Consider the following 27193-nt stretch of genomic DNA (forward strand, 5'->3'; position numbering starts at 1 on the left):
TTAAAAACTCAACAGCCATCAAACAGCTGCTAATGAAAACTATGATTATGTCAACAGAATTAGAATGTCGATCTCTGTAGTTTAAGAGTCATGTTTTCCTTGATAATCAAGCCATTTGGTTCTAAACACCACATTTAACAGGAGAGCATTGTACACTGGAATCCTCAAGCTAGAACTACTCATGAAGATGTCAGAATGGGACACTGGGAGCTGCTGGTGGCCCTCTTTCCAGTTACATGGAGATACTTCTCTGCAATACGAAAGACTAAAGTGACCAATATAGAGACAGATATGGCTAGTACCTTCCTCAGGAATCCACACTGTTACAGGTGGGAGCTTAGCATTTCAATCATTACCATCAAAATCTTCCCCAGAGAAGTTGTTACTAGTTTAAGGAAGGGATGTCAGAAACAGTTTTTTCATTGGTGAAATGAGTCATGTTCAAGATAAATATTTGGTTAGGAACATTGTACAAGTACAAATTATGAAAATCCAGGTAGCTCAGAAGACTTCCTCAATTACTGTAGTGCTTGAGGTCTATAGCATCATTGGTCCTATGTTCCTCCAATTCATGTGGAACCCAGCCTCCTGACCTGACTATACGTCTAGGCAGTTCTTCCATGAGAATTTGGTTTTTGTACTGGAGCAAGATTTTCATGCAAGGTGCTATAAGGCAAAGACTGTGAGCATGTAACTAAAATTTTTGTACTTGTTTGCTAATAAATGTTTCTTTTATGGGGGGAGGGCTGGCGAGCAGAATTTGGCTCATGACTTGCTTTCTTTGTAATATACCATCTGTTATTGAGGTTATATGTGGATATAGGTATGTTCGTGTTTATGTGTGGTATCACTTGCTACGTATCTACCTCAATCCTCAGGAAGATAACATTTATCCCCCAAATCTACTATTTGCTAAATGATTGAATTGTCCCGTATCCATTTGCAATAAGGAGATGGGGTTTTAAACCAGTGCAGAGATGGTATTGAGGCTGCAGGCCACATATGTTGCATAGTGTTAGACCTGAGCTCTATTCATAAAAGTAAACAGGAAACTGCCCTACGCGCACGTAAGACTCTCATGATAAGTACACGGTCAAAAACTATAAAACACACGAGACACTCTACCCCCTGAGATTATTAGCTGGCATAAAAACTGGGGACATTCCCACTCGAGGAAGTATAGATAGTAGATCAACTTAGACTAAATTAAAATATAAGCATCTTTAAAATTCTTAGAGTTAAAGATGAAGAAATTGAATAGATAAGACAAAAAGAGGGTATCACCTCTTTAAAATTACAAGAAGGTGTGAAAAACAAAACAGAAATTGCAGAAGTAAAAAAAAGGATGTCATGGAAATGAAAAACTCAACAGATGGGATAAATGGTAGACTAATTTCACTGAAAACAAAAATCATGAAATGCAAAACAGAAGTGAAGAAATCAGAATACATTAGAAAGAGATAATGAAATGGGAAACATATAGAGACACATTTACCAGATTTATAATGAAATAATGCTGCGTATGCTGTAGGCCCATCACTTGCATGGGCCCCTTCCAGCAATATGCCCTCTTGAGCAATGTGTTTATATTATGATATGTTTCTATAAATTTTGCAAAACTGAGATTTTAAACTGCAGTTGGTTAAGACTGCTGTATCTTTCCATTCTACGTGGCCTCTGCCGTACTTTCTCATGTTGGGTAACACTGCAGTGCCTATGTACATTTTTGAGAATGTTGACTTGGGGATATTTTGGCTTGTGTTTGTTGGGATATATTTGTGTAGTTTGCAGTAATGTCTCTGTCAGTGTTAGTTACTGTAGGTATCCTAGTATCGGAATGGCTTCCAGGAATATCTCTGTCACCACTGTGCCAAATGATTCAGTGACCTAGCGTCATGTCGCTGAAGGGCAGGGTCAGAGGTCGTTTTATGATAGGAGCATGTCCTCTAGCCCCTGGCACTGAGGCTGTAAGGATAATGAAGAAGAAACAAGGTTTGATATATAGAGAGAGTCAGGATAATCTTACAATTTACATATAAAAGCAATTTGCTAGTGGTTTCCCCCATATTTGACAACAATCTTAAGCACAGATATTACCAGTGATGAGTTGTGGCATTTTAAAAGACAAATTACCAATAAAAGAACCAAAACTATATAACAGTATCTTTTTATTCCCTCAACTGAAAAAAGATATTACATCATTATTATCATAGAAGAATATGCGTGCAAAAATGAAGGAGAAAAAAGTATTGTGGGGGTATTCCAGTAGTTAATATACAAATCATATTTTTCTAGACATTAGTGGGTTTGTAGCATTTGTCTATTTTGTTTCAATTTATAATTTGTGTGATGGCTTTTTCTCATTCTAAAGAAATACTCACTTTGTGTATAATTTTCTATTCATACTTCGTATTATCTCTTTAAAAAGACTCCCAGATTGTATAAATTGCAGGTCCCCAAAAGCCTAGATCTGTCTGTAGCATGAAAGACAGGTAGAGCCATGGAAGATAAAATGAGACATTCCAATTTAAGTTAAGTGGGATGCAGATGGAGATAATAGGAGGATATGGAAAAGGCAATATTCAAAAAGATATGTTAGAGAACTTCCCCAAATTGCAAGAAAACTTGTCTTATATTTAAAAGTGCATTTAGTTCTGAACAGCACAAAGAAATCCAAATCTTCACCTAAATACTTGTAGTGACACTATAGTTTATCATAAATAAAGTAATAATCTTAACAACTATCAAAGAGAAAATTTACAAAGACGCTAATCAAATTGAAGTAGACGTGCGTCAGAGATAATTGATAAAGGAGGAAAATGGAATTGTATCTTCAAAGTGCTGAGGAAAAATATTAATCTAGAATTCTATACCCAAAACTATCATTCAATGTTAAGAGTGAAACAACACACTTTTAAAAAACTAAAAGAATAACTGTAAAAAGTATAACTGCAAAACAGTATGAAAAAGGGGGAAGAATTATTTCTTCAGCATAATACAGGGAAAAAAGGGGAGAAAAGGTGCAACATCAAAGGGTCAGGCACAGAAGAATTGCTTTTATTTACAAATGAGGCCTAGAGAATTTAAATGATTCATTTAAAATCAGACATCTAAATTGTGGAAACCAAATCTCTTCTTCTGCTTGCTAGGTAGATTCCTTTTCTGTCTCACTAAACTATAATGCCTCTTTTACTTCTAAGAAGAGCACTCTCTGCAAATCCGTGACACATGGTTATATTTGAACACTTCTAAAATAGCCCTCAGAGCAAATATTTCCACTCAAATATTTTTTTTCCACCCAGTCATCTAATCTCAGACTCATGGGTTATGGGTGACCGCCTTCTGAATGCTGCTCATGAAGCAGGAAATTTGACAGTTGTCCCTGTACCCTACTTCCCCAAATACACATATCCACTCTCACAGTCTGACCTTAGTACAGCACCACCTTGCCATGGAAGTAAAACAAGAAGGATTTGAAATGATCTCAAGTAAGGCCTCTGCTTATAAATTCAGTTTATTTACTCTTTCTAAGGTTACCCAAGGAGATGTTTGCTGGGAGTATTGGAGTTGTCACATCGTAGTTCCCTAAGAATGGAGCTCCCTCACTCTCGCCCCCAAAGAACTTTAACTGTCACGTGTCCTTTCCAGTAGAACCTCAGCTTGTAAAACAGTCAGGAGTCACTCCCTTTCTGCAGCCACCTCATTGTGTAGGTGGTGATGGTGGGGGGGGGGGGGGAGGAGAGGGGAAAGGTGGGAAGGAGGCAGTGGTTAGCAGTGCTGCTGCTAGTACCTCATTCAACTTTATCTTTCTCTCTGCTATATTCTATAGTATCTATATTTTGATGTTTTTATCTTGTTTTTATTCTACTCTGTTAAGTGTATAAAGTTTTATTATTCATTGACGGATGTAGAGTGATTCATTTTAACTGAATTATTTAAGCTGTAGAAATCTAGCAGCATTCTGTCTTCCTTCCATGCCCAGGGTGGCATCTGGCTCAGAGTACCAAGGTACGAAGGCGTATGTGTTCTGATTATTTAGTGATCTCACAGTTACTGCAGCTGCATCTCTATGAGAACCAGTGCCCTTTATGGAGCGGTATAAGCTTGTTCAATGGGCCAGCATCTTTTTACTCATATTAGAATCGTGTTGGCACACCTGTGTTCAAATAGTTTAATGATCTTACTTCAATTTACTCCTTTAGTGAGTGGAGCAAATTTATACGTAAGGCACTGGGACGACACAAAATAATCCCTTTACAGAACAATGGAAAACATTTAATTGTTTATAAATTCTCTCTTTAATTCCTTCTTTTCCATTCAAAGAAACAGCTCTTGTCAAAGTCATGGTGTTGTCGACTAAAGGACTGTCTTCTCTATCTTTTGAAAAACACATACAAAACTACCTGCACTTTGTTTAAAAAGTCTATTTTATTATTATTATTATTATTTTTAAGGAAGGCGCAGATCACAGTGGCCCATGTGAGGACTGAACCGGCAACCTTGGTGTCGTCAGCACCACGCTCTAACCAACTGAGCCAACCAGCCGCCCAAAACTACCTGAATCTTGAAATACTCTCCTCTCTTGTCTTTCCTGACATCGCATAGTTCTGAAACCTCATTTATTTTCTGTTCCTTCTCATTCTCCTTTGCTGACGTCCTCTTCTTTATGTTTAACCTCTCAACTTGGTGGTTCCTCATACTTAGTTCTGGAACCCTCCCTCTTATCTTTCTCTCTCCCCCTTGGAAATATCACAAATCTCCATGGATTCTTGTGTCTTTGCCTCCCAAATTCATATATCTTTCTTTTAAGTGTCAGATTCACACATCCACTGCCTACCTGATGTATTCAAGTGATACTTCACATCTCAAATGTTCAAAAAGATACACTAGTTCTTTTCCTCACCCATTGTAGACACTATTAGCCACTTATGCAACTTTGCTTAGCTTATATATTTTTTGCTGGCAGAAACTTGATTTTATTTTATTTCAGTAAGCTGTTTTTAGAGCTATTTTAGGTTTACAGGAAGATTGAGCAGAAAGTAAAGGTATACTCTCTTTCCACACTCCCACCCTCCTCACCCCGTAATTCCATTCAGTTTCCCTATTACTAACTTCTTGCATTAGTGTGCTACATTTATCACAATTGATAAAACAACTCTGATTAATTATTTTTAACTGAAGTTAAATTATTTTTAACTGAATTCCATCTTCCACCTCTCCATGCCTCCCCGCTTCCTCCCTGACCCTCTGACAATCACTGATCTTTTTACTATCTCTACAGTTTTGCCTTTTCCAGAATGTCATATCATTGGAATCATATACTATGTAATCTTTTCAGATTAGCTTCTTTCACTAAGAAATATTAAACATTTAAGTTTCCTCCATGTCTTTTCATAGCTTGAGAGCTCATTTCTTTTTATTGATGAATAGTATTTCATTTGATGGATATACCTCAGTTTGTTTATCCATTCACCCATTGAAAGACATTTTGATTGCTTCCAATTTTTCACAGTTAAGAATAAAGCTACTATAAACATTCTTTGCAGGTTTTGGGTGGATATATATTTTCAAAACATTTAGGTAAATTCCTAGGTCTTGATTTGATTTTATTATTTGCACTTCCTCACTTAATCTGGGGGGAGGATTCTTTCTTCAGTCTTAGGGAAATACCCTGATTTATACGAAACAATATGGAGATCCCTTTCTCCTTGCATGCAGTTGGCTCAGACTGATCATATGCTGTTGATAAGACCTGAGTAGGGGCTTCTGCAAGATTTCTAGAATATCTTTCTTCACTCCTAGGAAGGGACAATGGTTGAGATGGCCACTCCCACCTCTCGATGGGCTGATGCCTGAAACTGCTGCTGCTATTGTGTCTGAGGATAGCCTCTCCAGACGGAACAGGGCAGAGCTAAGAGGACAACAGAGAAGTAAAGTTAGAGCACCTGGATCTTGCCCTGCTATGTACTCCTTGGTTATGTCACATTACACATTTTTTTATAAGGTATAAAGCAAATAAGTCTGGGCTTTCTGTTAGCCAACAGCATCCTAATTGTCACCTCCCACTCACCTCCCTGGTGTTCCTTAGTGCAGTAAATGACATCATCATCATTTACATGGTTATTCATATCAGAAATACAAAAGCTGTCCTTGAATTCTCCCTCTGCCTGCTTCCTCAGGCATGTCTTCAAAATATTCTGTAGTTTATTCTCTTCTCTCTATTTTTACAAACACACCTTCGTCCATCCATCATTATCTTTCTGCCAGAATTACTGCAGAATCTCCCTGCTTCTATTCTTGTGCCCCTTCAATCCTGCCTCCAGAGAGCAGCAACAGAAATTGAATCAGACCCTACATTTAAAGTCCTTTAGTGATTTCCCTCTGTTTCTAAACCAATACCTAAATCTATACCTATGGCCTACAACACCCTGCATGATGTGGCTGTGTCACTCTGTCCAACCTCAGTTCATGCCACACTTCTACTGGCTTATCTCTGGCCACACTGATCTGTTTCCCATCCCTAGAAGATATCTGGTCAGTTCTATCTCAGGGTCTTTGCGCACATTCGAGTTCTTCTACTTGGATTGTTTTTTTAACGCAGTGCCCTGCTTTACCCACCCACAGGCATACTTTTCACATAATTAACTTCTTCTCATATTTAGGTATCAGCATAATGGTCATCTACGCAGAAGGGCCTTCCCTGAGCACTCATTTTAAAGTTGGTTCCCACCGGTTTCTCTCTGTTTTAGTTTCTTGTTTGTTTCCTTTATAGCACTTGTTCCACATTTTAATTTTATTTACTGCACTACTTACCTGTCTTTCCCACAAGAATGGAAGAGACAAAGGATTCCATTTGTCTTATTGAACAGTGTCTGTAGCACCTAGCCAATGAATTAGATATAGGATGCAGTCAGCGTGAGGCGCTGGATGAAAGGGGGGTCATACACTTCTTTTTCTTAGTTTAAGTAGCCATAGCAAGTGATCTTAATCTGACATCTATCAAGATTAGATTTATTTTTTTAATGAGTGACATAGTGGAAAAGGCAGAGAAAAGGGGAGAAGACCGAGCAAGAGAAAGGATAGAAGAGGTGTTTTATAACCAATATTTATATCTCATGTTAGGATTAATTGAAAAAAATCACTTCTGAGAATCATAATGTTTGATTTAGAAAGCGTAAATTTCATTATATGGGTTTTACAATTTTATTCCATGTGAGTGGGGAAACAGTCTTGTTTAGTTCTGTAGAGATGACTGTGATTCCAGTAACCATATTCCGCTTGTATGTATTTATAAAGGGTTTGCAGATAATGAGAAAGAGGTCACTAGGTTATTATTCATTCTCGAGAGATAGTTTTATTTACTATCTGTTTTATTGCCATGAGGAAAAGTAGTTTTATTAATCTTTCAGAAATACATTAGATTGAGTCAATTATAGCCCTTCCATTAAGAAAATTAGATTTTTTTCATATTTGCACTATGTGGACTGCAATAAACACACAAACTAAATATTTTGAGTAGACACTCGGCCTTTAAATTATGGAGACATTTAGATTGATTTATCAGGCAGAGGAGGTTGTTTAGAAGCAGGGGAAAAGAAGGATTTTAAAAACTCATTATCATTTAATCAATGAGTAAATATTTTTTAGTTGTGGTGATAAAACTTTCATTTCAAAACCGGTGCTTAGTTTAGAAATTCATTTATCATCTGTCTTTTTGAAAGGATTCTGAGAGACACCACATAATTCTTACAAACTCTTTGGGAATACCAAAAAGCTTTAGTTACAATGTGTCAGTTCATTTTTTTTTTCCAATGTCTGTTTCTGTTGTTACATATTTTATTAAAATATGATGCTTTCATTCATCAAATCACTTTCTGTAAAAGTCCAGGTTTTAGATTTCCCTGTTTGGATTACCTTTCCTTCTTCCCAAATCCTTTATGGCTAAGTTCAAGTCCGTAATATTGTGATTTATAAGAGATATATATTTGATCTTTCCTCTGATTTTTGGTGCAGAGCTCTGAAAACCATTGGGGTTTCCTAAATATTGAGAGTGATAAAGGTGTCTTCTGTTATATTATTGAGGTGGCTTTTGGAAAGCACTTAGGTAACCCAAGGAGGGGAGCGGTTTGCCTGGAGACCCAACCAGGTGCTTAGAGGGTTGGAACTTTCAGCTCCCTCCACCACCACCTCTCAACCTTCAGGAAGGGGAAAGAGGCTGGAGGTTGAATCAATCACCGGTGGCCAATTATTTAATCAATTATGCCTTTGTAATAAAGTAATATGAAGCTTTATTACTAAAGCCTCCATAAAAACCCAAAAGGATGGGGTTCAGAGAGCTTCCCAGTTGGTAAACACACACATAGAGATTTGGGGAGAGAGAGGAGCACACTTGGAGAAAGTATGAGAGCTCCGAACTCTTTCCACTCTTACCTTGCGCTATTCATCTCTTCCGTCTGGTTATTTCTGACTTATATCCTTTTATAGTAATCTAGCAAGTAAAATGTTTCTCTGAGTTCTGTGAGTCACTCTAGCAAATTAATCAAACCCAAAGAGAGGGTATTTGGAATCTCTAATCTCTAGCCAGTTGGTCAGAAGCACAGGTGACAACCTGGACTTGTGACTTGTGACTGGTGTCTGAAGTGGGCAGGGAGCAGTCTTGTAGGCTTGACCTTTTAACCTGTGGAATCTGACAGCCCAGGTAGATCGTGTCAGAATTGCATGGAATCGTAGGATACTTAGCTGGTGTGCAACAGTTGCTTGGTGGTATAGGGAAAAAAGCCACATGCTGGAACAGGATACAGAATCATAGTTGGTGGTGAGAAGTGGGATCAGAGTCAGAATCTTAAAGTCCCACTAGGGACTCAACGCTTCTCCTGATGACCCCACAGAACTGCTTCTCCCCTAACTTCTATGCACCTTAAAATTAGGACTGACATTGTCTTGTTTTGTTTTGCTGCTATGCTATAGTCAGGCAGCTTTTTGTGTAGCCCATCTCCCTCCTCTCCAGGATTGTTCCCTCTCAGCCATTGGGGAGTGCTGTATACAGGCATATCTTTATTACAGGTAATAAAGATACAGGTCCTTCCCAAGGCCACACTGATTTGATCACAAGAGGTCAACCCTCGATTTACACCCAGACAATCATGCTTTCTTTCTAGGGAATTTAAAATTTGGATTGAGAACAGCAGTCCTTCTCTGTGGGTTCCTTGAAAATAACTTTTCTAATCAGAGGTTGTCTATTTACATGAAGCCGTAGCAGGGAATCCCATCTGGGATGAAGCAACAGCACAGTGGGAAACAGAGATGGAGGAAGAAAAGTTGCTGGGGAACTTGATAGTTTTCAATCGCTGACTACATATCCGTACGCGGTCAGGCTTCTGTTCCTTCCCTGGGTTCCACAAAAAACCCTGATATCTGATGATATACTCCCTTGTGTTGCTTTGGCTGGTTTGGCTGGTTTTTAGGTTACACGCTAAAGAAACTTGGAAGATATATTTCTCGTCTCAACAGTGCCTGTATGTTATTTTAGGATTTAAACGTATTTATGGAAAGAAAGGTCAAGAATGATAGGTTTTACCTCTCTTCTCAATGAGAACAGCCCTGGGCTCACAATAACTACCTTTTCACCTAAACTTAATCCTGCAAGTTCCATTTTTTTCAAAAATAATATAAGTGTTAAGAAAATAATAATCTAAGACTTTACTTTCAGAAAGTATTGAACCTAATGTGAATGTTTTCAATGTAAAATTCATGGTTCTAGGACTTCCTGGCTGGGTGATTTCGGGTAAGTCACTTTATTTTAAGCATCTGTTTTTTTCATATGTAAAATGGGGGTGATACAGTGCTTCCATAAAGGGCTGTTGAGAGGATTAACTTGAAGATTGTGTGTATAATGCCTAGCCTATAGTTGGCACATCTATCCATTAGAACCAAGTGTTACAAATGAAAGAAAACTCCATGCTGGCGCAGGTAGTTGAATCGGCCACAGTTATGACAGCCAAGGAGGTTTTACTCACTGAAGATACGGTTTTTCCTGTCTTCTTTTTGCAACGTCACCTTCATCCTCAGGTTCCATCCTGAGGTCCCTTGGCAGAGCTAGGCTCTCCTCACTTAGTAGCAAATTGGATGCAATAATCCCAGCTGTCGCATCCTATGCTCACCGTGTCTTAGCTCAGGAGAGGGATGTATCTTTTCAAATAGGCCTATCAGAAAACTCATTAGTTCTGACTGCATTCCTTACATCCCAGTCATAGCAGGCAGGCAGACAGGATTGGATTCACTCGTTGAATTATCAACAAGCATTTCTATAGTAGGGATAGTGGGAAGGGGAGGTCTGGTCCCAAAGGAAATGTAGGGAATTCTTCCCAGAAGTAAGAGGAATAGATATCTATCTTCTACAACTCCATACATTTAGTAAATGCAGCTTTATTTTACCTTAGAAAAGATTTTAAAACCTATTCAAAATAGAGCATGTTATTCTCCCCAATATTTTATTATGTATGAGCTCTTACAACTGTTGCATCAACTTTCATCAGTTTATGTCTTAATGTGGTTTTTAGAAATTGATTCTAAGAAATACTTTATTCTTAATTAAAAGGTTGATCTAAACAACTTATTCTTTGTATTTTTATTTGCTTTTTTTTGATAGGAGTTCTGCTTTTCAATAAGGAAATAGGATTTTGGTAATGTTGCAATAAAAAAAAATAACTTTTCATTTAATGTGCTGAATCCTTCAGTTCCTGTTATATTCCTGTTCAATTGTTTTTTCAAGACATTTGTTCTCCCCTGACTCTTTTTTATTGTCCTCACATCTTTTTGGAGATGAGCCTCAGGACATAATTGAACCTCTTGGTAGAGTCAGAGGAATCACATTTGTGAAGCTGTTTATTAAGCTATATTTTAAAATATAATATTCTAGTATAGTTTAGGAATTCAGCTTACTAGTATACATTACATTGGTTTAAAACAATATTATTTCAGTTAGTACATAATTTTTATAACTTGTTATGGTAATCTTCCTGAAAAAAATTCCTTATTAACCCCTTTCTCCCCATTTTATTTTCCGATATTATTATTTTTTATCATCTCTACTTCGAATTTTTTAAATTGTAACCTACGGAAAAAAATACATGTTACATACACTTTACATTATGACTCAGCATATATACATACATACACACATATGTCAAACAAGTTTCGCAAAACAATATTTACCCTGTACAATGCACTTTGATGTTGTACGTTGTCTATTCTGTTCTATTTTATCCTACTCCATTCTATGCTACTTTATTATATAAATTGCTCTTTTACAATCCTGAAATTTGATTTCATGATCCGCTTATGTGTCTCAACAAGACAATTTGAAAATTATCGCTAAAGCAGTACTTCCTCATTAGTGGTTTTGTACCCTCAAGTATTTATGACTGTGTTCAAAAGAGTTTTTGTCTTTGTAAAGGCAAAATGGTAGATATTTCTATTTCCATTTAAAAGGGCATTATATAAAACAAGATAATTATTAAAAATTTTCTCTTAATAACTACACAGTTGAGAGCCTGATGAAGCACATGAAATGAGAGTACATGAGAAGTAAAGAAACCCAGATAAATGTTATCATAATTCAGTTACTCAATTGGTTTGCTACCCAACAGTGATGGGCACCTTGATGTTTTGTGATTGTTTTAAAGTTGATTTCTGCACATTTGCCTCGCTAGATGCATTATTTATATTCATCTGATAAAAAAATGTATATTATACATCATGATTATCTCCAATGCATTAGAAACCAATTTATAAGAGAAAATATGATGTTATACCTACTGTACTTTTTATTTACTGGGACTAAACTATTCACAGTAACAATATGTTATTTTTGAGAAGTGCCTGCATGTAGCAGTGTAAAAATTCTTCTTTTAACTGTCATTGAGAAACAAAAGATGAAAAAAATAAAAATAAATCAATTGATATTTGAACTACAAAAATATAAGAATTACAAACATCAGATCATAAAATTAGCTTTGATCCATTTTTGATGCCATAACACTTTGCTAATATTTCAATCAAAATATTAATATACATTCTGTACATTGAGATAAAACAAAAAAAAATCAATAAATTTGCTTTTATTTATGTATCTAAATTAGACTGGGCATCACCTCTAAAACGAGAAAACTCTCAATCTCTTTCTCTTTTCCCTTCCCTCTCTTCCTTTCTCACCAACTTCCTCCACTTCCATCTGTTTATATAGAAAAAGATTAGCTGGCCTATCCTATATCTCTTGGAAGACTCATGAACCATCAGTTATTTATTTAGATAAAATCCTTAATGGTTGTAACAGTGGAACATACTCTATAGAATTGCCAATGCAAAACGTAGCTCAATGACACATGGTCACCTAACATTTGTAGAATCTCTCTCATGAGTTTTGATTTGGGGCTCATAGTTGATTTTGTTTTGTTTTTTCTGTTCACTGTGTCTTAGTATGTATGGCATGTCTTTCTCCATTGGCAGTCAACAGTCTCTAATGCTGATATTTCAGTTTTAGGAATGATTGTCCATCTCCCTGAAGTACCCATTAGGGCACCTCTGATGAATTCTGTATATTCTATATAGCTTGCCTTTTAAGTCAGCCAATACAAAACATACCCTCCAAATGTGGTCCAAGTCTATACAGATATTTCTTTTGTGGTTTTTAACTCTCAATAATTTTATTTTAGTTATATGTAAGATAATGCATGGGCTTTTATAAAAATACTATATAAATCATATAAAATTACATTAAATAATATGCCAAACTAGTTTTTTTACTTAAAATCATTGTTTTCTGTTATGTAATCTAAAAGTAAGAAAATGGTTTACAAATTCTACCCATGTTCTTATGATTATGTGTTGCTACCCAGAGTTTGAAAGTCAACAGTTCATCGTAAAGTAATATAAAAGTCAGTAGTGTATTTGGCCACAAATAATCTGTTCCTGGCTCCAACATTACCAAACATGTAAGACTGGATATTTGTGTCTGTGTATGTGTGTGTATGTGTGTGTGTGTAACAGCTGAGGCTTCACTAACAGGAGAGAGTAATTATCAAAGAAAAGGGATATAAAAACCTGTAATTCTTTTCTTAAGCTTATTTTTCCTAACATTATTTTAACTTTCTAAAGTAATATTTACTTCACAAGAAATGTAGCAATGGGAACATCGGGTTCAGAAATTGAAAAAATAAATCATAAAAGAACAAATTGTGTGACCTGGATTTTAGTTTTGAATTAAGCTGGGTAAAAAGAGCTTGTTTTTCCTTCTCCCAGCGAAACACAGTTTTCAAAAGGTTAAATATTGACTCTCAGGTACATACAATGTGAACACATTTCAAACATTTTATTTAACTCATTAGTTAATGAAGGAAACAATAAGATGTTAAAACTGGTCTAAAGAGCATTTGAGAATTTACACACACACACACATGCACACACACACACACACACACACACACACACGGGAATACCAGGATAAAATTTCTCAGTTAAGTACAAAATTGTTACCTTTGGGGTTATCTCTTCCACCAGACAGAAATTATTTACATGTGTACTAGACAAAAATCTACAAGATATCTTTGACCCTACAGAGTTGTAAAATAGCCAGTCAATAGAAAGTGAGGCCCAGTACTACACTGAAGGAACACCTAGAAATTTCTTTTGCCTATTCTCAAATTCTGAGTATTTTTTTCTGACACCTGATGCTTCAAACTTTTAATATTGAAGTGTCCACAGTCCTCTATTTATACTTTCTCCCTTAGGGATCTCATTCAGTCATGTGGCTATAAATAGCATCAACATTTTTATGACTCCCGTATTTATATCTATAGTTCAGACCTCTTTCCTGAAATCCAGATTCATATATCCAGCTGCCTACAGAACGGTGCTCCCAGATCTCTAATGACCAGTTTAAATTCAACATGTCTACAACTAACCTTCTGATTTTCCTTTCCATAAAAAGCCTAATCTACCTCCATCCTCCATCCTGGAGTATTGGCTACTCTATCCTTTTAGATGAGCAGAAGTTATCAGTACCTTATTTTTTTACATGCCATAGGAAATACTTCAGGAAACAGTAATTTACCTTCAAAACATGTCAGAATCTAATTACTTCTCACCACCTCCACTGCCACCACCTTTTATATCATTAAGTATGTACCTGCAGAAGGGCAGAGTTCCAGGGAGTCAATTTTCCCAAATAAAGAAGGGCTTTGATTTGTCCAAGGGTAAATGAGTACTTCTCTAAACCTGAATATACAAACCAGATCTCCAGAAAATTCATTCTACTGAAAAGTTCAATAGGTGGTGTTATTGAGTAGAACAAGATTTTGTTAATTTATAATTGCTATGTAGCTATTCCTAATACCCCAAGCACATATGAAACCACTTCCCACTTCCTCTATTTAAGTACGTTATGAATATTATTTTCTTGTTTTAGGCTCCTTTTTAAAAATGCATTTATATAAATGATAATGGTCACTATTCAAAATAGTTTCTCTGATGTATCTGTTACTCTTCAGGGAACCTGAAATGTGCTTAGGTATGTGTGTATGTATGTATGTATGTATGTATGCATGCATGCATGCATGTATATATGATTGATTTATTGATTTGCTTATGCAGAAAGACTCTCTATTAACTTGCTAGAATGGCCATAGCAAAGTACCACTGGGTGGTGGCTTAAACAACAGAAATTAATTTTCTTACAATTCTGGAGGATAGAAGTCTGAGTTTAAGATGTCAGCAGAGCTGTTTGTTTCTAGAGGCCTCTCTCCTTGGCTAGTAGATGGCCATCTTCTTACAGAGTCTTCACAGGGCCTATTCTCTATGCCTGTCTGTGTCCTAAAGGACGTCAGTGGTGTTGGATTACGGCCACCCAATGACTTCATTTTACCTTAATTACTTCTTTAAAGGCCCTATCTCCAAATACAATCACATTCTGGATTACTTGGGGGTTAGAAGTTCAATGCATAAGTTTTGAAGGGATAAAATGCATGCCATAACACTTTCACTTTAGTAATGAGCACAAATGTTATGTTCACTTAGGTAACTGGCACAAATGCCGGAGAGTGAGTATGAACCACCACCGTGCATGTCAAGATTCCAAAATAATGGATTTCAGGGCCCAGACTGTGGTATCCCTTCCCTTCAGATGCCTCTTGGGTCTCAGGTATCTACTAATCTCAGTCAAGCAAATGAGTACAGTACATATGTTTGTAGCTCTCTCTTGATTCAACAGAGATTAAAAGATATTGGAAAATAGAGATAATAGTTGCATCGGCAATAAGTCATAACGTTAGCAAGTGGTAGTGAAAAAGATTATACTCCATGCTTGCAAAATTGACTATTGTGTTTTGTTTGCTTATTAACCATTTCATATACAAAATAATTCAGGAAATAATTCACATAAAATCAAGAGATTTTCAATATGTCAAAGTAGTCTTTTCCTCTATTGTTAAGCAGAAACTCTAGAAGTGTTCTATAGTTGGGGACAATAAGCTAAAGCAAAGAAAGAAAATAGTTTTTTTAAAACCACTAATTGATATGATCTGATTTTTTAAAACCACTAATTGGTGTAATTTAGTGTCTGGCAGTGTTCTGGTGATTTGGGGCTGAAATCTGCTCTGTTCCTTATTTTCTTTTGTCAGCGGTGTTCACCATGGTAACTTCAATAAAACTCCCCTCACAAATGTTTTTCTTTTAAAGTGCAAAGCACCTTCTTAAAGAAGAAGGCTGACAACCTGGTAGGAGTAGGTGTTTGGAAAATAAATGAAGAGTATTCTGCTTTCTTCATGAATGCTGTGGGTGGCAGGAGATGAGGTAATTGTGGAGGGGATGAGGTTGGGTGAAGGAAATATTTTATCTTGTTTTGGGATAAAAATTAATCTGATTTTTGAGGTAGAAAATTAAAATATGCTAGAGAAACTTTTCTCTTTCATAAAATTTCCTTATTTCTCATCATAGAATTTGGACAAGCTTCGTCTATACAAATTCATGAACCACTTTGGAGTATGGATTTGTATGGGACAAATTTAGCCAACACCTAATTCAGTGAATTCTGCTTGGGTCCAGATCAACTTTCTCGGGTCTACTTGGATGTGTAACTAATGTGGGACTTTAGACACCATCAAATCTCCCTGGGTTCCCTCTGGTTCCTACCCCTAAAATATGCGGGCCATAGAAGCCCAGGAATTCTCAGCCTTAGTCACAGATTAGAATCAACTGGAATTGTTTAGAAAATGCAAATGGCAGGGCCCCACACAGACATTATACTTTAAGCTCTGGGGTGATATCCAAATACAAGATATTATTCTATTTTCTTTTCTTCTTTAAGTATCCAAAGTAATTTTAATGTCTAGCTGGAGTTGAGAACAACTGTACTTATTGATCTCAAAGGGCCCTTCCAACTATACCATTCTAAGGCACTTACTTACAAACTGACTTTAGCAGGGTTTGACTCTAATAGGAGTGTCAATTAAGTACACTTGCTTTCAAATTTGTTATTTATCCTTCTGCTCAGGATTCAGGAAAGAAAGGCATTAACTATTAATTTAAGGATTTAGCATCTTTATTCCTGTTTATTCACTTATTATCCAGAATGAGCCCAATAATCATGCCAGTAGTGTTCAGTGCAGAATAAAGTCTTCACTTTCAAGACACATTGGTTGTCAAAATTACATTGCTTAAAGTTTAGCCAAACGGCATTAACTAGATTCAATATAATATAAATATATATATATATATTATATATATATATATAAAATATATATAATATATATATATATATTTTATATATATATATATTTAACGTGTGTAGAAATGGTCAAGACAAAGTTAGTAGTAGGATTCTCAAATGGCTCTACAACTCTTTGTTGGCATAGGGGATAATTTTTCTCATTAGAACAGGGTTCTCTTCCCTGATGGCAATTTAGAATTGCCTAGGAAGCTATTTAAAAATCTTCATGCCCAAGCTATGTCCTAGACCAAATCAGAATCATTGGACTGGGCACCAGTTATTTTAAAGCCTCCCAGGCAATTCCAAAATAGAGCCATGGTTGAGAATTGCTTGCTCTAGAATGTAGTTGTGTGGACAAATTGTATCAAGCACCTGGCCAATGATGAAATGCTAACAGTGTGTTAGTTCTCTTCTTGATTAGAAATACTGTATTTCCCCGAAAATAAGACCTAGCCGGACAATCAGCCCTAATGCGTCGTTTGGAGCAAAAACTAAGAGAAGACCCAGTCTTACACTATACAAGACCCAGATTTATATTATAGTAAAATAAGACCGGTCTTTATTATTATTTTTTGCTCCAAAAGACGCATTAGAACTGATTGTCCAGCTAGGTCTTATTTTCGGGGAAACAGGAATAGTACCTTCCCTCCCCCTGTGGATAACTTTGTCAAAGAGGATTATTCTTTTTTTGCTAAAGTTACTATTATGAGGGAAGTCTGTTATGATCACACAACAACCTAGCCGTTTGTCCCCCGCACCTTTCCTTAAGGAAAGAAGAGTCTGTGGGACTGTGCTTCTCTGGGACTGAGTTTGTTACACCTTGTGTCTCTCTGTTTGGTCTCCAAAAGAAGGGTTTGCAGTCAAAGACGAGTAAGATTCCCCACGGCGGGGTGGGGGGATGGGGGGGACAACTCAAGCCACACGGAACCCCATTGAGACCCTTGATGAGCTGCCTTGGAAGATCTGGGAAGGAGCCTTGCATCCCCTTCCCCTATGCTTGAGAAAAGCTGCTGCTGACTCTTGTTGCTCCCTCTCACCTAATTGTGAGAGAGGTCTTTAGAGCGATAAGATCAAGCTCTTTGTGCTCAGCTCATGGAATTGTTTCACCACGAGAGACATCCTCCCCTCCCCCAGGGAGGTGCATACCGCACCTTAGTCATCATGGGACTATATGCTTAGGCTGTTTTGGGACAAATAATTTCAGTTTGAAGTCATTTTCTGATGTAGTGGTTGAGTTTCACAGACCGTGTCTTAAACAATGTAACTTCCTTGTGTGTAATCAATAAATACCGTCAGTCGGTCCAATTTGGGGCTCCAGTCTTTCAAGACTGTGAGACCCTTGGCCCTCTGAGATATAATTGCATTGAGTCTCTGCTTCTTTCTTATAGCTTAACCCAAAGCCGCCTCTTCTCGCCTTCCCACAGCCTGTGTTGCGCTGGACGTGACAGTCTGTTTGTTTAAATGTTCTGCTTTACTAGACTACAACTATTTCTACTGAAAATGGCAAATGCAATATTTCTTCCTTAAGGTGATGAATAAAATTGAGGCCAGTTTTCTTGATATAGGATCCTCGTGTGTTTGGTGTGTACCCAGGGTACGTGATCTCGCAGTTGCCGAAGAATGGAAACATGGATCGGAGAGGTAAGATTTAAGCAGTACAGCTTTATTGTAAAGCGCAAGAGAAAGGCTCTCCAGAGAGAGGGGACATCCAAAAGCGGAATGTCCTGCGAGCAGGCTACAGTGGGAACTATTAATGCTTCTGAGTCAGAGCTGATTGGTTTTCTGTACTTGGACAGTTAATCTTGGCGGGCTCTGTAGTTTGAAATTGTCACGAGCTGATTGGGCCCCTTGCACCTTGGCTGATACTTGTGGAGGGCTCTGCAGTTTGAAATTGTTTTGTTAGCTATTTTAAAATCATTTTCCTTGGCTTTGGTTGTGGTCTTGGCCTTAATCCTCTCCACCGCGGCCTTGTCCCTGACTGCCTATGACTTTCTTATCTCATGCTCACAGACCCCTTTGAAGACGATTGAAATAGTGGGTAAAATGAGCACAAAACACAGAAATTTTTTAGGAAATACGGTTTTTAGGTCAAATTACAACTCAAAAAGAATGATGTACACCTTTTAAGTTTATGGTTTATTGTTTTCTGATAAGTAAAAAAATTCACTTCAGCATTATTCCTCTCTACCTAAGTGTAGATTGTTATACTAAAACTTTGTCATACTAAATACTGAAAACTAAAAGCCCAAAGCCTCAATACTGTAGTATCAAAAGCATGTTAATTGTCATTCCGGAGCTTGGTTCTGGTGTTTACCCAAAGCCTATAAATCATTATCAAACAAGAAAATCAAGTAATTAAGCTTTCTGGCCTCAATCTGATCTATATTCTCTACCTTCAGCATAAAAAGGTATTCACTCATATGGCTAGTTAAACTCTCTTTTAATGAACCTGGACCGGAGAAATGATTTGCTAATGCTTCCACAAACATAGGGAGTATGGGAATGGATTTCTTCCCAATCAAGCATAGCAAGTCCACCGTTGTTTTCAGTGGCTGGAACAGAAAGCCAAAGCTGAGATACAAGGAAAAGGATGATAAAAGTATTAATAGGAGTTAGTAAAAAAAAAAAAAAAAAAAAAAAATGCCTTTACAAATAATTACATCTGATCTCTCTCTCTCTTTTTTTTTTTTTTTTTTTTAAGGAGGGTGTAGCTCACAATGCCCATGTGGGGATTGAACCGGCAACCTTGGTGCTACTAGCACTATGCTCTAAGCAACTGAGCTAACCGGCCACCCCTGATTTCTTCTTGAGATGACTCTAGGACATGTTGCAAATTCAACAATTTATGGTGAGTTGCCTTATACACTTAAAATCACATAAAACAAGAAGTTAGAATGACATAGTTGGTTTAATATTCATGAGCTTGAGAAAGAATTTGAATTAAAAATCAGTCTGGGATCTGAATTAGCACCATCTGAATACACAAGAATTCAATATACATGCACAAATTAGCTTTAATAACATACACAGGTAAATATATTTGTTTTACTTGATATACTTGTTCTGAAGAACCCTTCTTGTGGTTAAACTTGTTTTTATTATTTGGCTGGGCATGATACAGGTTGAACTCCCCTTAGTTCCAGGGCTTTGGCAAAATTAACTTCCAGTGGCTTGCCGGTGCCTTTGGTGAGCCTTAGGGATCGGATGCAACCTCTGAACCTGATGTTGGTTGTCAGGCCAAATTGGTTGAGGCCACCTGAAAAACAAAGCAAAGAGGGCTCAGTTTTTGAAATGCAGCTGCTATGTGTAAGAGTATATTTCAAAGTCTGCTGTTGGTGTGAAATTAAATTGGAAGGCTGTTTTACGTCAAGTTAGTTATTTTGTTCTTAGCTTTACTAACAGTTAAAATTGTACAGAAATACCAACTTTTTTTTATTTTATAGTAATGTATTATAAAATTTGGAGACATACAGGGCAGCCGGATGGCTCAGCTGGTTAGAGCGCAGATCTCTTAACAACAGGGTTGCTGGTTCGATTCCCACATGCGCCAGTGAGCTGCATCCTCCACAACTAGATTGAAGACAATAAGCTCAGTGGAGGGGCAGCTGGATGGCTCATGTTGGTTAGAGTGTGAGCTCTTAACAAGGTTGCCGGTTCAATTCCCCCATGGAATGGTGGGCTGCACCCCCTGAAACTAAGATTGAAAATGATGACTGGACTTGGAGCTGAGCTGCATCCTCCACACTTAGATTGAAGGACAATGATTGATGGATCCTGGAAAAACACACTGTTCCCTAATATGCCCCAACTAAAAAAAAAATAAAAAATTTGGAGACATTCATTTTAAGACATCAAACAAAGAATTTGACTTGGAATGAATACTTTCACAGTTGTGACTTACAATTATTAAATTTGATTTAATGAAACAAAACAATTGATCAAATATTTTACTGAATTAGGACATGGGTCTTTAATGGTGACTTTGTTCATTTCTTACATTGTAAAAATAAATCCCAAAAGGTTAAGTTAGTTGAAAATTCACGCAACATCTTTCTCTTCCTAAGGACAGACTCCCTTTTCCCAGCAGGCCTACTAGGTGCTAATAAGGATCGCATTTCCCAGGCTGTGAATGGAAAAATACATTTTCTCCTTTATAATATCTCGGGGTTTATCTTGATTGAAGCATAAGTAGGTCTTGTTAAAGCCTACTTGTTAAAACAGAAGTGACTTTGGAAAGAGGAGCTCTGAATTGGTCCCCATTACTTCTATATCTTTTCCTCAGTCTCCACTGCTCAGTATACGTATGCTTTGCTTATATCATTAAGCCAAGGAGCTTTACAATAAAAGGGAACAAAAGTTTCTCTTGCCAGAATGTTGAAAGACCATTCCAGAAGTCTGTGTTATTTCAGTACTTATTAAGAGGCACTTGGCTTGTTTCTCATCAAGTCGAGCACTCTTGTTTATGGGCACTTTAGGTAACTCTTCTGCGGTTCACAGGCTATTTTTAATGTGCTGGAGAGGGATTTTGAATGCAGATTTATTGCTTGGGTTTCTTTGTAATATAAATATAAATTCTAAAATAACCTGAGGGGGAAATTAGCTACGTTTAACCCAATGATTTCTAGAACTTGAGGAAATAAGTTCCATAACATTTTATGATTCCTCTGGTATATTAATTTTTAAAAAATAAGAGAGAACACCAACTGTGGCCCCAATCGCTGTTAAATGCCTCATCTCTTTTATAAGCCAAATTCATTTCCTCTATCCTCCATCACCCCATGAATGCAAGTTTGGGGACTGTTGTGAAAATTCAGTCTCATGTGGTTTATATAAGTAATATGCTCATTTTCTACACTGGAAATTTCAGGCAAGGTGTTATTTATGGAAGGAGATTCTAAAGCTAGGAAGAAAGCATACTTAAGCACACATTCTTGGACATATTTATAGAAATATAAATGTTTTCAAAATCATGAATGTAATAGAGCAAAGAAATTCTTGCTGGGGTGGACAACACTCACCTGGGAAACCTCCAACAAACACAGGGTCATTTGTGTCAGCTGACGTAGATGCTGGGTTTGGGCTCTGGGCTTCCACCTGGTTCCCATCTACTGTCAGCTCAATGCGGTGTTTGATCTTGTTGGCCATGACTTTATGCCATTGTCCGTCACACAGATGCCCTGGGATCCCCGCATCATAAACAGCAGTGAATCGGCCGGCGCCATTGTCCACGTGAAACATAATCTAGAAAGTAGGAAATTGTACAGTCACAGATGGTTTCATTAGAAGGGTATCATGATGGTTCACATGGTAAAAACTGTCAGATCTCTAGAAAAGATATCAGCTGGAATAGTTTAAAGTGAACATAACTAGGGCATATTCATTTATAAAAAAAAATACTTGGCAGAAATTAAAACAAACTTAATGAGCAGAAGTCACAAATTATGTTCTTTGCATTTGGGCATTGTTGGGAGCAACAGGCAAGATGTGTGAGTTTGGTGTTAATTCTGCTTTTAGGAAATGTGAAATATAATTTTGAGACCTGCTGACAAAAAAAGGACCTGATGTAAACGGGGAAAATTCTACCATAGATCTTTTTAGAGTGTGAGAGTTCTTAGTGAACCTCATAAGATTTTCTTAAAAGATGTTGTTTAGAGTGATTCATTAATTTGGCTTACAAATTCATTTTAAAGGGTTATTTATTATTTTTTTTTTTTCAATTTAAGCTTTTGATGTTTTAATCATATGTTTTTTTGTTTTTTTTTCCTTTATGGTTTCCATTTTATATACAGGATTGCGAGTTACATAAATTACTTTTTTGGGCCGGCTTCATGTCTCAGGTGCCAAAGACTTTGAGCCAGAAGGCCGGTTAAATAACAACAATGAAGAACTTAGATTGGAAGTTCTTGTCTAAATGAGAAAAATCTGTTTTCAGTAATATGGAACAGCCCCTGAAATTTGAGATGACAGAATTCTTTTGAAGCTGATGAAGAAAAGAAACATATCGAAACATTAAAAACAGTCAATCTGGCAACACATTTGACAAGGTAAAAAAATAAGAAATAGCGGTTGTAAAAAAAAGATTGAAAGTACAAGTAAATATGTGAAAAGTTTGTAAACTATACAGTAATGTAAATATTAGTTAAGATTTTACTATACTGGGTAGAGTTTGTAATACCAGGATTTTTCATATAAAAGGAGTTTGGTAAGAAATCCACATGCATCATAAAGGAACTTGATACACTGACAAATTGATAGTAACCGTGGTTATAAGCAGGTGATGAAACGAAGCTTATTCCAACAAGATGTAGGGAAAGTGTGTTTTGAAAATCTGGCAAAACTATTAAGTGTTGCTTATTTGTTCCCCCTTTTTTCTCCGTGCTCCTGGATCTTTTTGCTTTATTGCCTTTGACATGGTTTGAAGACTGAGAGGAGGGAGGGAGGCGGCAAAGGGAAGCATATTTTAGGTCACTGTGTGGTATTTCTTCTTGGGAGGCAACAATAGCTTACAAGTGGAAATATGAACACAGTTGCCGTATGATTCCTATTTAACAGCCAGAAAGCAAACATGTGATATTTCTTGCTTTACCTTCTTCTTTTTACCTGCTCCCTACAGCACAAAAGTGTATATAGACAGGTCATTCCACTGCAAGTGGCTGCTCCTAGGCAGCCAGGGACCAAAATGGTGTTTAGAATTAGATTATCCATTGTAAGCAAATTGACCAAATATATTATACCAATATAAATTTGTTATAAATGTCCTATTTTTTGAAATGGTATCTGGATGCTTTTAAATAAAAATTGAAAAGCCAATATGTCAGCTAGCCACTTATTATTATAAGAGGCAAAGACTGATTTTCAGACAATCCAAGACCCCTCCTTTTCCCTCCACTGGAATAAAGAGTTTCATAGACTGTGTATCCGTAAAGAGGAGAATAACAGTGTACTTTTAGTAACACAGTAAGAGCTTGAGATCTAAAACTATTTGGTCCATTATTAATCAACACAATTGGCTTACATAGTATTATGTGGTATTATTAGCTTATTGAAAGTTTATACTGGTCTACAGAATAAGTGTGTTGAAAATATACATAAATTGGGATAATCCAGAAGGATGAAAAGATACAATCGAGCTTTCTCCCAAAAAGAATACAGCAAAGCTTCAAGATAGAATTTCTACACATGAACAACAATATCATGAAGAGATCAGCAATATTTAGACGGCTGATGCTCACCTTTTCATCAATCATTTCAATACCCAGTCCATCCATCTTTTGGCTGCTGATTCCCAGGAGAACTCCAGTGGTTCTAGTCGTACGGAATTCAAATTCGACAAGAAGGTCCAATCCCACTTTGAACCCACCAACTGCAAAATGAGAATTAAAATACATATTAGAGTTTAGGGATTGCTAATTCAATTTTTTATAATGCAATGGTTTTATTAGATTTCAATTCAGATGTTAGTCAATTATAATAACTATACGTTCCAGACTCTCATATGGCCTATATTGCCACTATTATATTATATAATACACTTTATATTTATTGCTTATTTTCTTGGCTGTCTTCCCTCCTAGAATGTAAGTTCTGTGAGGCCGATGACTTTTTCTATATTGCTCACCATTTTATCCCTGTGCTTACCAAAGTATCTGGCACACACCGTGTTGCCCCGAAAATAAGACCTAGCCAGACCATGAGCTCTAATGTGTCTTTTGGAGCAAAAATTCATATAAGACCCGGTCTTATATATTATATAAGACCCGGTATTATATTATATTATATTATATTATATTATATTATATTATACCCAGTATTATATTTAGTATATTATATTATATTATACCTAGTATTATATCACATCACATCACATCACATCACATCACATCACATCACATCACATCACATCACATTATATCTGGTCTTATATTAAAATAAGACCGGGTCTTATATTAATCTTTGCTTCAAAAATGCATTAGAGCTGATGGTCTGGCTAGGTCTTATTTTCAGGGAAACATGGTAGTGGAGGTTTACTATATACATGTTGAATAAATGAATGAATGAACACACACTGACACTGACTCAAAGAATCTCAGGTCTAGGTATGATTATATTAGCAGTTTTAACTGTTGGATTAAGTCAAGCATTTCAGTAATTATTCATGAAAATTTCACTGGGCCACCCTAAATGGTGCCACAAAGATCTGAAAGGGCTCAAAAGGTCCCAGACCTTTTATTTATAAGGATAGGAATTGCAAGCACAATTTTGAAGGAGGAGATTCTGGGACATAAACAGACTTTCCTTTCTCACCTAGTTAAGTCTTTTCTTTATAATTTTCTGTATTTGATTCATTGGTTTACTTAATCTTTTAGCAAGTATTTAAGACATGCCTCTTAGAAACAAAGTGATTCATTAAAACCAGACTAGACCATCTATCAACTGCACGGAGTATTAGGGAAGAACTCATGGAAAGTTTCTCCATGTCATCTATTTATTAGGAAGAAATAAATGCTATGTGTAACCACAACTGTCTTCAATGAAGAGTGGAGCCTATTTTGTGAAAGACTTTTTGTTCTTACTGAGAACATTGATGGGTTTGGATGGGCAAAGGTGGGTTTAGAATGGATATTAAGACTAAACGGTAGAAAAGGCTGAGTTGTTCTGCAAAATAAAATAGGAAGACCTTGTTTCTGGTCCTGAAAGAGAGAAATAAGGAGAAGGGAGGAACATGAGGCAGTTCAGCTGAGGACAGAGGGAGTAACCGGGTGGTGGGAAAACTTTTAAGGACAAATATATCAAGAGTTTAAACTGAAGTTGTATGTTTTCCAGGGACAACCTCCACCGACCACTCAAGTCTTTTGTAGATTGTATTACACTGTGTGTTGAGGGGATGTCAGGAGTTGTTTGAGACTGGGGAAGTGGCTAATTTTCTGGTCCAGTGTGATCCAGAACAAAAAGAGCTCAGGCAGGATGGCAAGTCAATCTAAAAGCAGAAACTAAAGCTGAAACTTGCCATCAAATTTGACCAAGAGAATGCTAGCCATCTGTGAATTTGTGGAAATCTTGGGGAAGGTTTTGGATTTTTATAGCACATGGAATTTGGGGTTCATTTTAATGCCCAATGTTTTAATATTTAGCATATCCTGTGTTTTTTCTGTTTTCTGCTTTTGTATAGGTGACGTTTCCACTTATGCTCTTTGTTAGAAGGCCCTGCTCTTCTGCCTCTGACAATTTAGGCCTGTAAGTGTTCAACGCATCTTTTAAATTCTCACACAAATGTTGATTTTGCCATAAAACTTTTCCTGATTTCCCCAACCAAAATTAATCTTTCTTCTAAATAGTCACAGAACCTTGCTTGTGTGTCTTTTATAGTTTTTATTCATTTTTTACTTGTTTTCTTGTGATTTCTAAGCATACAGAATCCTACCTATTTTTCTTTTTTTTTTTTTTTGATCAGGTTTTGAAGACTAGTTGTCCATAGTGATTTGACTTTTACGGAATAAACAAATTTCAGTTTATGCTGCAGGTTTCTTTTCTTCTATGGTGGGTTTCTTTTCTACTGGCTTCTTCTCAGCTGCTGGTTTCTTGGTAGCTGCAGCTTTTTCTGCCACTGATGGCTTCTACTGTTTCGTAGTGCCAACAACCTTCTTTCCTTTCTTCCCTACCACAGGCTTCTTGCCCAGAACCCCCTCCTCATGGGATTTGGCTTCAAGCGCTGCTGCTGATTTATCCACCTGGAGCTTGTGGTTCCTGGCCTGGTGAAGAATGGTGTTCTGGTGCATGGGTTTTGCATCTGAGTTTACTTCAACATGAATTTCAGGTTTTTCAGTGGACTCTTCTTCAGGACTCTGACAAATTCTCTTGCGTGGTGCACAGAGGGTTCTTTGGGTCGCTGGGCTTTTCAAGATTCTGCTAAGGTCTGTACTGAGCATCTTGTGCAGGAGAAACTTGTAGTTACTCTTGAGGGAGGCAGCTTTACACCAAGGCAGCTTTACATCTAACTTGCAGAAAGCACTTTCAGTCCAAATACAGAAACGGCCCACATACCCACCAGGAACAAGTTGCTTCCATTAAGCAGAGTAATTCCACGGATGTTTCCAAAGGCTTTGATGACGCCATTCTTCTCATTATAGATAATGCAAGGTCCCCCGTGCTGGATACGACCATCGTTTCTCATTTTGCCCTTGCCAGCTCTCATTCGCTGAGAGGCACAGACCTGTGGATATCATTCCAGGCCTTAAGTTTCTTAAGAAGCAAAACAGCCTTCTTGGTCTTCTTGTTAGCCTCCAACTTTATCTTCAACCACCAAAGGAAGTTCAAGAACTTCCTCAATACGATGACCTTTAGACATGACCAGTGCTGGTAAGGCTGAGGCAGCCAAGGCAGAGCAGATGGCATGTGGCGTCTGTATTTTGTTCACTCTGCGGTGCCAACAGT

The 27193-nt window shown here is 37.0% G+C and overlaps 1 protein-coding gene and 1 long non-coding RNA gene across 8 annotated transcripts in view; one reads left to right on the forward strand and one right to left on the reverse strand.

Moving 5' to 3' along the window:
* Nucleotides 1-19651: 19651 nt before the first annotated feature.
* The window catches only part of LAMA2 (laminin subunit alpha 2), a 521442-nt gene continuing 513900 nt past the window's right edge, over nucleotides 19652-27193 (reverse strand). For all 7 annotated transcript variants that reach the window (XM_074333566.2, XM_074333563.2, XM_088795458.1 and 4 more), the window contains 3 exons: nucleotides 23995-24125; nucleotides 21781-22003; nucleotides 19652-20018 (listed from right to left, as the gene is read on the reverse strand). In XM_074333566.2, the coding sequence (XP_074189667.2) occupies nucleotides 19861-20018; nucleotides 21781-22003; nucleotides 23995-24125 (512 nt within the window). In that variant the 3' untranslated portion in view covers nucleotides 19652-19860. The remainder of the gene's footprint in view (nucleotides 20019-21780; nucleotides 22004-23994; nucleotides 24126-27193) is intronic.
* Nucleotides 22668-26560, forward strand: LOC148758759 (uncharacterized). The gene is made up of 3 exons (XR_016020185.1): nucleotides 22668-22806; nucleotides 25932-25996; nucleotides 26427-26560. It is a non-coding gene; the product is annotated as an uncharacterized LOC148758759 (long non-coding RNA).

The sequence above is a fragment of the Rhinolophus sinicus genome, chromosome 2 (assembly GCF_057876585.1).
Source record: "Rhinolophus sinicus isolate RSI-liver-muscle chromosome 2, RSI-T2T, whole genome shotgun sequence".
NCBI classification, from domain to species: Eukaryota; Metazoa; Chordata; class Mammalia; order Chiroptera; family Rhinolophidae; genus Rhinolophus; species Rhinolophus sinicus.